This window comes from Epinephelus moara, chromosome 11, assembly GCF_006386435.1.
Source record: "Epinephelus moara isolate mb chromosome 11, YSFRI_EMoa_1.0, whole genome shotgun sequence".
Lineage (NCBI taxonomy): Eukaryota > Metazoa > Chordata > Actinopteri > Perciformes > Serranidae > Epinephelus > Epinephelus moara.
In genome coordinates, this window is record NC_065516.1 from 37878427 (window position 1) to 37890821 (window position 12395).

The following is a 12395-nucleotide window of genomic DNA, read 5'->3' on the forward strand; positions in this document are numbered from 1 at the left end:
TAAAACTGCATATGAACTAATATTCTGCATGAAAATTGACAGACCTCAGGCAGATATAAGTATTAAAAAAATATCCCACCAGCCTCTTGTAAACTGAAATTATTTCACTTTTGGGGTGTTTTTTGTATAAAAATGAGTGATACATCACAGAAACCGGCCTGTAAAGGGTTAATTAACTAACTTTATTTTTTGAATTTAACAGTTATGGTGGGAGAGAAGTTAAATAACATAACCAAAAAAGAAAAATCTTAAAATATAAAACCATTAAAAAGTTATACCTTCAGCCATCATGAGGACGCAATGGGTCCTTAAAATGCATAAAAACTGATATTCCCCATAAACATTGCCTGACCTCAGACTGTTGTAATCATTTAAAAAAAAAATCCCATGGGGCGTCGGTGGCTTAGTGGATAGAGCAGGCGCCCCATGTTCGAGGCTGTTGCCGCAGCGGTCCGGGTTCGACTCCGGCCTGTGGCCGTTTGCTGCATGTCATTCCTTCTCTCTCTCTCTCCCCGTTCACACTCAGCTGTCCTATCAATTAAAGGCAAAAACGCCCAAAAAAATATCTTAAAAAAAAAAAAAATCCCTAAAAAACTAGAGAATATTTCATTTTTGGGGTGTTTTTTGTATAAAAATGAGTGGTACATCACAGAAACCGGCCTGTAAAGGGTTAATTAACTAATTATATTGTTTGAATTATAACAGTTATGGTGGGAGAGAAGTTAAATAACATAACAAAAAAATAATAATCTTAAAAGATAAAACTATTAAAAAGTTATGACTTCAACTATGACAAGGACTCAATGAGTCCTTACTGGGTGATTGGATGGAATTTAAAACCGTCTGTAAGGGCTAGAGGAAGATAGCAAATTGTTTCCTCACTTGGTCATGTCATTAAGAAATGGACGTTAAGAGGAAGTGTGGAGGTCAAGCTGAAACCTTTGTGAGAGAGGAAGAGTGGTGGTGCACTGTTGTACTGAGCAGACACACCTGGACAGGTATGAACTTCATGGAAGAGTCATCAGAAGAAAACCTTTCCTGTGTCCTCACCACCAAATTCAGACTCACAGGTCTGTGAAGGTGACATCGAGACAAGACTGATGCTTTTTGGAAACAAGTCCTGTGGACTGATGAATTTTAAATACCACCTAATGAGCAAATGTTGCTGCCTCAAGAGGAGGAGTTGAAGTATCTCAGAGTCTTGTTCACAGTGAGGGTAGATTGGAGCGTGAGATTGATCATTGGTTTGGTGCGATGTCTGCAGTGAGTGGACTGTCGTGGTGAAGACAAGCTGAGCTGGAAGGCAAAGCTCTTGGTTTCTTGGTCCCAACCCTCACCTACGGTCATGAGCTCTGGGTAGTGACTGAAAGAATCAATCAATCAATCAATTTTATTTATAAAGCCCAATATCACAAATCACAATTTGCCTCACAGGGCAAGAATGAGGTCACAGATACAAGCGTCTGAAATGAGTTTCCTCTGTAGGGTGTCTGGGCTCAGCCTTAGAGATAGGGGGAGGAGTCAGACATCTGGAGGGAGCTTGGAGTAGAGCCGCTGCTCCTTCATGTTGAGGTGGTTCAACATCTGATCAGGATCCTCCTGGTCCAGCTGGTAAAGGGCCCCGGGGCAGACCCAGAACACACTGGAGGGATTATAGATCTCATCTGCTCTGGGAACACCTCGGGGTCCTCCGGGAGGAGCTGGAGGATGGAGCTGAGGAGAGGGACACCTGTCCACCTGTTACAGACAGGGTGGATGGATGAGACAAAGGGACACCTGTCCACCTGTTACAGACGGGGTGGATGGATGGGACAAAGGGACACCTGTCCACCTGTTACAGACGGGGTGGATGGATGAGACAATGGGACACCTGTCCACCTGTTACAGACGGGGTGGATGGATGAGACAAAGGGACACCTGTCCACCTGTTACAGACGGGGTGGAGGGATGAGACAAAGGGACACCTGTCCACCTGTTACAGACGGGGTGGATGGATGAGACAAAGGGACACCTGTCCACCTGTTTCAGATGGGGTGGATGGATGAGACAACACAAACTTTGGCTTCAGGCCCTTTTTATTTTTTGTTATTTTGAAACTGTAAAAAGATGAAATGAAAAAGTACAGAGGAAATGTTTCATCTTTAACTTAATGACTTCTGGAGATCAGTTCATCTTTTCCTTATCTGACTGTTAACAGGAAACAAGACTTTGACCAGTTTGAGTCTCTGTCTCTCTCCAGTTTGACCAGTTTGAGTCTCTGTCTGTCTCCAGTTTGACCAGTTTGAGTCAACCATTGGTTTCAAGCTGCTGAACCACAGAGCAGCTAAGAGGCTGTGGAAAGTGTGTGTGGAGCATCACTCCTTCTTCAGGTCAGTCACATGATCAATAAAATGATCAATAACATGACACAACCAGACGTCACATGATCTGATAACAGTCGGTCTCTTCCTGTCTGTCTCTGTCCCCTCCGTCTCTACCTGTCTGTCACTACCCTTCTGTCTTTGTTCCGTCGGTCTCTACCCGTCTGTTTCTACATGTCTGTCTCTACATGTCTGTCTCTACCTGTCTGTCTCTACATGTCTGTCTCTACATGTCTGTCTCTGTCCCCTCTGTCTCTACCTGTCTGTCTCTACCCATCTCTCTCTGTCCCCTCTGTCTCTACCTGTCTGTCACTACCCTTCTGTCTTTGTTCCGTCGGTCTCTACCCGTCTGTTTCTACATGTCTGTCTCTACCTGTCTGTCTCTACATGTCTGTCTCTACCCGTCTGTCTCTGTCCCCTCTGTCTCTACCTGTCTGTCTGTACCCGTCTGTCTCTGTCCCCTCTGTCTCTCAGGCTGATGTCTCCAGAAGAGACCCCAAAGAAGTTTCTAACGCTGGGTTCAAAGTTTCGTTACAGCGGTCGGACTCAGATTCAGACTCGCAGAGCCAGCGCTCAGATCTCAAGACCTGCACCACATTTCCCTCGATGCATCAGCAAGAGGAACATTCTGAGCCGCAGCCTGGATGGAGGTACTCATACTGATCCTACTGGTACTGGTCCCTGTGGTAGACCTGGGAGCTGTAGTCCATGTCCTGGTAGTAGTGTTAGTATTCCTTGTATCCATTGTACTAGTTGTAGTAGTTCTTGTCGTTATTGTAGTAGTACTGGTCCCTGTAGTAGTTCTAGTCCTTGTAGCAGTACTGGTCCCTGTAGTAGTTCTAGTCCTTGTAGCAGTACTGGTCCCTGTAGTAGTTCTAGTACTTGTCTTAGTACTGGTCCCTGTAGTAGTTCTAGTCCTTGTAGCAGTACTGGTCCCTGTAGTAGTTCTAGTCCTTGTAGCAGTACTGGTCCCTGTAGTAGTTCTAGTACTTGTCCTAGTACTGGTCCCTGTAGTAGTTCTAGTCCTTGTAGCAGTACTGGTCTCTGTAGTAGTTCTAGTACTTGTCCTAGTACTGGTCCCTGTAGTAGTTCTAGTCCTTGTAGTAGTACTGGTCCCTGTAGTAGTTCTAGTACTTGTCCTAGTACTGGTCCCTGTAGTAGTTCTAGTCCTTGTAGCAGTACTGGTCTCTGTAGTAGTTCTAGTACTTGTCCTAGTACTGGTCCCTGTAGTAGTTCTAGTCCTTGTAGTAGTACTGGTCCCTGTAGTAGTTCTAGTACTTGTCCTAGTACTAGTCCCTGTAGTAGTTCTAGTCCTTGTAGCAGTACTGGTCCCGATAGTAGTGATAGTCCTTGTAGTAGTACTGTTCCCTGTGGTAGTTCTCGTTGTCCTTGTAGTAGTACTGTTCCCTGTGGTAGTTCTCGGCCTTGTAGTGTTACTGGTCCCTGTGTTAGTCCTCATCCTTGTAGTAGCACTGGGCCCTGTGGTAGTTCTCGTCCTTGTAGTAGTGTTGATTGCACTAATGGTATTGCTGGTCTCCATCATTGTAGAACTGGTCCCAGTATTAGAAGTAGTGGTCTCAGTAGTACTACCAGCTTTACCATCTGTACCAGGTTTGATGGTTTCAGGTTTTGTGGTTTCAGTTTTTTTGGGTTCAGGTCCAGGAGTCCGGCTCTGTGATTGTTCAGTTCTTTCTTGTTCTTGTTAGTGACCAGAGTTTTTGATTGGTCCTCAGCTCCTGGGACCACACCCTCGTCCTCTCTGATTGGCTCTCCAGCCATCACCAAGTCCCCCAGAGCCAACGGTGGTGCATACACAGGTAGAGCTTGTTACTGCGGTAACTCTGCTGCAGGCTGCGGTAGTACTGTAGCAGTACTGCTCTGTGATTGGCCACAGCTCAGAATGCTTCCTGTCATTTAGCTTGTCAGGGAGAGCTGCATTCTGATTGGTTGGAGGAGCTCTGCTTCATTCAGACACATCTGCCATCAGCTGGTTTATTTCTGTCCAGTCAGCTCTTCTGTTTCTGCTGATGTAATCATATGACATCAGACCTCCACCCTGTCATCAATAACATGATCAGACAGACAGAACTTACCTGTATGTGAGCACACAGGTAAAAAACAAACCAGGTGTTTTCTGTCCACTCCAGTATGGATTTCTGACCAGGGGCGGGGCTTGAATAAATTTCCCTCCCTTGCTCCGCCTCCTTAGATTCAACGTTTGTGGTGTTTTTTTCTGTGAGCTCAGCGGGAAGGAAATCTGACTGTCTAACTCATGTTAGCACTGTTAGCACGGTTAGCACTGTTATGTTTGTGAACTATTATAGCTTTGTTAGCACAGTTAGCATTGTTATATCGTTGACCTTTGTTAGTGTTGTTAGCACAGTTATTAAGTTGGTGAACTTTGTTAACTTTGTTAGCACAGTTAGCACAGTTAGCGCTGTTAAGTTGGTGAACTTTGTTAGCTTTGTTAGCGTTGTTATATTGGTGAACTTTGTTAGCGCAGTTAGCCCTATTATGTTTTTGAGCTTGGTTAGCACCATTAGCTTTGTTAGCACAGTCAACACGGCTTGTATCATGGTTCAAGAGTGGTGTGATGTTAGATAACGACAGGTTATGGCTTCACGGTGGTTCTGAATGCTGATTGGCTGATCCAGGCTGCCTTGCATGCGCCCTGTGCGCTGATTGGCTGAATGTGCCATTGCCATGACAACGAGCGGTCATGATGCTTTGCTTCTGAGGAACATAAAGACGGGTTGCAGTCGGCTGATGGTTGCTATGGTTATCGTCTTTGTGTTTGTTGACATCCCAGCTGATGTCAGCTGTGCGTGTGTGTGTGTGTGTGTGTGTGTGTGTGGGTGTGTGTGTGTGTGTGTCTAGATATGGGTACAGGACTGTATGCAGCATCTAAAGCCATTGCTGTCAGTGACCTCATCAACACAGTAACACCCGAGAGGACGGTGGAGGAGAGGAGGGCGGAGCAAGGTACAGAAAACACCCTTCTGTTTCCTCCTCTTCTTGTTCCCTTGTTTCCTTCTCTCCTCACTTGTCCTTGATTCCTTGTCTTCTGTGTCCTAGTTGAGGAGGTGCTGATGGTAGAGGAGGAGGTGCAGGAGAGGATGGAGGAGGAAAAAGAGGAGGAACATCAGGAGGAGGAGGAGGTGGAGACAAAAGTGACAGAGATTTCACAGCAGAGTCCTCCGACTCCTCAGAAACAGGACACCAAGGTAACACCTGTCTGACCTGCGTCACCTGACTCACCTGCCTGACCTGTCTCACCTGTGTCACCTGCCTCTCCTGTCTCACTTGTGTTGCCTGCCTCACCTGTCTCACCTGTCTCACCTGTGTTACCTGCCTCATCTGCGTCACCTGTCCGTCCTGCATCACCTGTCTTGCCTGTCTCACCTGTGTCACCTGCCTCACCTGTCTCACCTGTGTTATCTGCCTCACCTGTCTCACTTGTGTCACCTGCCTCACTTGTCTCAACTGTCTCACCTGTGTTATCTGCCTCACCTGGCTCACCTGTCTCAGTTGTGTCGCCTGCCTCACCTGTCTGACCTGCTTCACCAGTCTCAACTGTCTCACCTGTGTTGTCTGCCTCACCTGTGTTGTCTGCCTCACCTGTGTTGTCTGCATCACTTGTGTTATCTGCCTCATCTGCATCACCCATCCGTCCTGCATCACCTGTCTCGCCTGTCTCACCTGCCTCACCTGTCTCACTTGTGTCACCTGCCTCACTTATCTCACCTGTCTCACCTGCCTCACCTGTCTCACCTGTGTTGTCTGTCTCACCTGTCTCACCTGTCTCACCTGTCTCACCTGCCTCAACTGTCTCACCTGTGTTATCTGCCTCATCTGCGTCACCTGTCTGTCCTGCATCACTTGCCTCATCTGTCTCGCCTGTCTCACCTGCCTCACTTGTCTCACTTGTGTCGGCCTGCCTCACTTGTCTCACCTGTCTCAACTGTCTTACCTGTGTTGTCTGCCTCACCTGGCTCACCTGGCTCACTTGTGTCACCTGCCTGACCTGTCTCACCTGCCTCACCTGTCTCAACTGTCTTACCTGTGTTGTCTGTCTCACCTGGCTCACCTGTCTCACTTGTGTCGCCTGCCTCACCTGTCTCACCTGCCTCACCTGTCTCGCCTGTCTCACCTGCCTCACCTGTGTCACCTGCCTCACTTGTCTCACCTATCTCAACTGTCTGACCTGTGTTACCTGTCTCACCTGTGTTGTCTGCCTCACCTGTCTCACCTGCCTCACCTGTCTCACTTGTGTCGCCTGTCTCACCTGCTTCAACTGTCTCACCTGTGTTATCTGCCTCATCTGCGTCACCTGTCTGTCCTGCATCACCTGCCTCATCTGTTTCGCCTGTCTCACCTGCCTCACCTGTCTCACTTGTGTCGGCCTGCCTCACTTGTCTCACCTATCTCAACTGTCTTACCTGTGTTGTCTGCCTCACCTGGCTCACCTGTCTCACTTGTGTCACCTGCCTGACCTGTCTCACCTGCCTCACCTGTCTCAACTATCTTACCTGTGTTGTCTGTCTCACCTGGCTCACCTGTCTCACTTGTGTTGCCTGCCTCACCTGTCTCACCTGCCTCACCTGTCTCGCCTATCTCACCTGCCTCACCTGTGTCACCTGTCTCACTTGTCTCACCTATCTCAACTGTCTGACCTGTGTTATCTGCCTCACCTGTGTCACCTGCCTCACTTGGCTCACCTACCTGCAGAGGTAGGTCGTTCCAAAGTTTGGGAGCAGCAACAGAAAAAGCTCCATCCCCTCTAACCTCGGTACCTCCAGGAGCAGCTTTTTCATTTCATTTCATTTATCCCTTTTGACCCCTCCCTGGGGTATAAGGGGCAGACAAAAAAAAATAACATTAACAAATCAGAACAGGCGGCAGCCAATGCACAACAAAATAAATAAAACAGAATTTGTGTACATACATACAAGTCAAAGCAAATCAAGAGAAACTATTCAGGATTTTCTTTAAAAGTTTCAACAAATTTGACAAGACCTTTACTTTTCGAGATGACATTAACTTTTGAAACTTATAAATATTTGGATTTGCTCTATAGAACTGTCCGACCAACTCTCTTCTCTCTTTATCAAAAAAAGAACACACAAGTACATAATGATATTCGTCTCCTCGATTGCCAGTCAAACAAAGAGTACATTTCCGGGGGACATTTTCACGATCATACCTGCGCTCAGAGATAGGTAACTTATGATTTCCACACCGAAACTTAGACAAACAAACTCTTTCGGCAGGTCTTAACATAATCAGATAAGGTTCAAAAGTGAAATCAGTTTTAAACAATTTATAACTATCACATAAAGGGTTACTTTGTAATTTCTCATGCCATCTCTGTAGTTCCATATCAGATAATCTACGTTCAATCATTAATTTTAAATATTTAGGGTTCATCCGTCCAGCGTCATGCCATAAGTACGATAAACCACAATCATCAAGAATATTTTTAACTTTGGAAATCCATTTACACTGAAAAATATTGTCATCATACAAAGTCTTGAAAACAATAAACACAGTCAAAGAGATTTTTGCTGTATTATGACTAATTAAATGTACCCAAAAGTTAATCATTCTCATGTTTACCTTTAAATCTAAACTATTTCGACCAAACTCTCCATAAATAATACAATTTGCTGTGCGTTTATTAACATTAAGTAAACGTTTCAAGAAAGATCTGTGAAGCATTTCAATTTGGTCAAGTTTATGAAATCCCCAGACTTCACTTCCATATAAAAGAATAGGCACTATAAGCTGGTCAAATAACTCACATTGTATATCAACAGGTAACTGTAATCTAGTAACTCTGTTTTCCAAGGAGAATAAAGCTCTTTTAGCTAGTTTAACTTGCTTAGCTATTGCTTTATCAAATCGTCCATTAAAATTAAATAACGTTCCAAGATAGTCATACTCAAAAGTAACTTCTAATTTATCTGAACCAAACTTAAATTCTGGGAGTATCCGTAATTTCCCCCTAGAGAAAATAACAACCTTTGTTTTGTCTGTGTTGACAGTTAAATACCAGTTTTTACAATAAGAAGCAACTGCATTTAATGCGGCCTGTAATTCTGAAGGAGTCTCTGCCAGTACAATCGTATCATCCGCGTAAAGCAGGACATATAATTTCAAATATATCCCTATTTCACCATTCATCACATTGCGGCATTCAGTTGAAAAAAGTTGAAGTCCGTTGTACCATTGACTCACATATTTTTCAAAGTCATTTAAATATAGTGCAAACAATAGTGGTGATAAATTATCCCCCTGACGCACTCCTACATTACATACAAATTGTTCAGATAAATCATAACCAGCTCTAACACAAGATTTGGCATTCTCATAAATATTATGTATCACATTTAATACTCTTCCGTTTATACCAAGTGCAACTAATTTAAACCATAGTGATGACCTATCTACCAAATCAAACGCTTTTTTATAATCAACAAAAGCACAAGACAGTCTTTTTTTCTTATACAAGTACCATTCAACCAGTGAGTGAAGAACAAAAATTTCATCACCTGTCTCACCTGCCTCGCCTGTCTAATTTATGTATCAGTGGCCTTATGACGTCAGTATAAAACTTCTCCTGTTTATAAACACCTGGATCGAGTCACTCGAAGTGTTTTATTGTTAAACATTAAAAATATTATTTCAGTGTTTGTCTCCACATGATTTATAAATAAAGTTTATGACTCCACTGAACTAAAGTTACATTAATAACTGTTTATGTAACGATAGACGGAGACGTCATGGCGCTGAGACGAGATTAATGTCTGTGTCTTTATGTGCTCAGACGGAGCTGACTGATACAGCGGTGGAAGGAGACCTGACGGCGACCGAAGTAACAACACTTTTATTTTTACTCCCATTTTTCACAGGTTTAAGTTGTGAGACTTTTTTATTCACTCAGGAGATCCAATCTGTGTCGTCATCCATCACCTGACAGGTGAGTCATCACTACACAGGTGAGGCGGACTCTAACCCTCACCTGTCAGATACTGACTCACCTGTGTAGTGATGACTCACCTGTGCAGTTATGGCTCACCTGTGCAGTGATGACTCACCTGTCAGATACTGACTCACCTGTGTAGTGATGACTCACCTGTGCAGTTATGGCTCACCTGTGCAGTGATGACTCACCTGTCAGATACTGACTCACCTGTGCAGTGATGACTCACCTGTGTAGTGATGACTCACCTGTGCAGTGATGGCTCATCTGTGCAGTGATGACTCATCTGTGCAGTGATGACTCACCTGTGCAGTGATGACTCACCTGTCAGATACTGACTCATCTGTGCAGTGATGACTCACCTGTGCAGTGATGACTCACCTGCCAGATACTGACTCACCTGTGCAGTGATGGCTCACCTGTGTAGTGATGGCTCACCTGTGTAGTGATAACTCACCTGTGCAGTGATGACTCACCTGTCAGATACTGACTCACCTGTGCAGTGATGGGTCACCTGTGCAGTGATGGCTCACCTGTGTAGTGATAACTCACCTGTGCAGTGATGACTCACCTGTCAGATACTGACTCATCTGTGCAGTGATGACTCACCTGCCAGATACTGACTCATCTGTGCAGTGATGACTCACCTGTGTAGTGATGACTCACTTGGCAGGTGATGGATGAGGAGGAATAAAAACAGTCTCAGATCTTCAACCTGTGAAAAATTTGCTAAAACAAAAGTCTGACTTAAAAAAACTAAAAACTCTGAAAGCAGCTGAGAGTTCATATTCTAACATCAACCTGTCTGTCTGTCTGTCTGTCTGTCTCTCTGTCTCTCTGTCCGTCCAACAGTCTGATCAAGACGAGGACTTGAGGACTCAGGTAAAACTGATCTCATTTTCATGGATGTCTTCATGTTGTCTCCTGACAGAGACTCAGAGGGTTTTCCTAAAGTCAAGGATCCTGCAGAGACAAGAGTCCTCCCTATCGTTCAGTGAACACACATTGGAACAGACTAACTGTACGTTCACACCAAAAGCTGCCAGAGCTGCAAAGGCGACAGGTCTAATTCATTTTCAATGGATAGTGGCAGCCAGAGGCGTTTTGAGCTGAAAAAGTGATGAGCGGCGGCGGTTTGGCGAATTGAGCTGCAAATGAAAGTTGAAGACTGGTTAACTTTATGCAAATTAGCTATGACGCGTTTGAGCTGAAAATGAGAACCAATCGGAATGTAGATGTCCATCGCTTGTGTGGAACCCAGAGAACATCCTCGGAAACTTTTAGTTCCTACCACACATTTGTTCCTACTTCAAAACAAGCAGCAAGCTGTCAAACTGATCTATGTTCAGCCAGAAGTAGCGCTGGAACCTCTCCCCATCCAGCCGCAGCTCCCGCACCAGCCCATGATATTCCCCGTGCTGTTCATGGCCCCAGAGGATATCGTGAACCCAGACCCGACGGCGGCTACATCCACGCAGGTACCACATGGCAGCACAAATTACAAGAGTGTCTTTGTCCATGTTGAATCGATAAACAAGTGTGGACAAGCACACATACTTAAAAAATTTCTTTGTGTTCTGGAACGCTTGTTATTTGCGGAAATGCAATTCATTTGCTCTCCTTACCACCAGTTTAACTAATCGCATTGGAGGCACTCGAACCCAAACCACAAACAGTGTTTCCCCTAGGTTTACAGCTTTGGGGGGGGGGGGGTAACAAATCAAAAACTTTTGCTCATATTCGGTTCGGGTTCGGCCCACTTGACATGCTGCTGTGTTGTGCTACGGTGTATTCAAGTGCTGGAATTTGTTACGTGACAACGCCTGAATGCAGTGGAGTAATGAAGTAAAGACAACAGCTGTTCTAAATGATCATTAACAGTATGAACACAGACTCACACACAGAATCACTGTCATTTTACAGTGATTCATATTTTCTGTGTGTGTCACCACACACTGCGCTACAATAATATGAACAGATCTGATCTGATGAGCTGCGCTGCTCTCAAACAGCTGACCGCGCCGATTGTACATTATACCGCCGGGTAATCAATCAAATCAAATCAAATCAAATTTATTTATAAAGCACATTTAAAAACAACCTAGGTTGACCAAAATGCTGTACAGTAAAGGTAAAATCACAAAATAACAAAGTGCAGAGATCAAGATACGTAGCAATGTAATGTATAGTCCCATGTACACAAGTCCAAAAGTAGAGGAACAAATTGGAGAGTGAAAATACAAAAGACTAAAATGAATAAATAAATAAATAAATAAATAAATGAATAATCCTCTGAAATAAGTTCACCTCAAAACAAAAGAGTGATGCTTTGACCTGCAGGATGGGGGGTGGGGGGTGGGGGGGGGTGGGGGGGGGCACTTAGCGCTCCAACTATGCTGTGAATGATTCATTTAAAACTTTAATGTTTTATCTAAATCATGTTATTTAATAAATCNGGGGGGGGGGGGGGGGGGGGGGGGGGGGGGGGGGGGGGGGGGGGGGGGGGGGGGGGGGGGGGGGGGGGGCACTTAGCGCTCCAACTATGCTGTGAATGATTCATTTAAAACTTTAATGTTTTATCTAAATCATGTTATTTAATAAATCTCATCAATAAATCAATGAATGAAAATGTTTTATCTAAATCATGTTATTTAATAAATCTCATCAATAAATCAATGAATGAATGAATGAATCAATCAATCAATCAATCAATCGATCAATCAAAAACGGTAGAAACCTCAGGAAGAGCAACTGAGGAGGGATCCCTCTTCCAGGACGGACAGACGTGCAATAGATGTCGTACAGAACAGATCAGCATGATAAATTAACAGTAATACGTATGACACAATGAGAGAGACAGAGAGACAGAGAGAGAGAGAGAGAGAGAGAGAGAGAGAGAGAGATGCAGGACAGACGGTAATGACTGTAGCTTACAACAACATTAATGAAAGTAATAATATTATAGTTATAGTTCTGGCTACTGTGGTACAATATGTTGAAAGTATATATTAATATCTGGCAGTATACATGTGTGACAATAATCATATGTGTAT

General features: G+C 44.4%; 1 protein-coding gene across 1 annotated transcript in view; it reads left to right on the forward strand.

Annotated features, from left to right (window-relative positions):
- Nucleotides 1-12395, forward strand: part of LOC126397551 (band 4.1-like protein 3) — a 76828-nt gene that overhangs the window by 52126 nt on the left and 12307 nt on the right. The window contains exons 11-16 of the mRNA XM_050056407.1: nt 2272-2369; nt 2835-3010; nt 5238-5342; nt 5436-5584; nt 9187-9234; nt 10195-10224. Of these exons, the coding sequence (XP_049912364.1) occupies nt 2272-2369; nt 2835-3010; nt 5238-5342; nt 5436-5584; nt 9187-9234; nt 10195-10224 (606 nt within the window). The remainder of the gene's footprint in view (nt 1-2271; nt 2370-2834; nt 3011-5237; nt 5343-5435; nt 5585-9186; nt 9235-10194; nt 10225-12395) is intronic.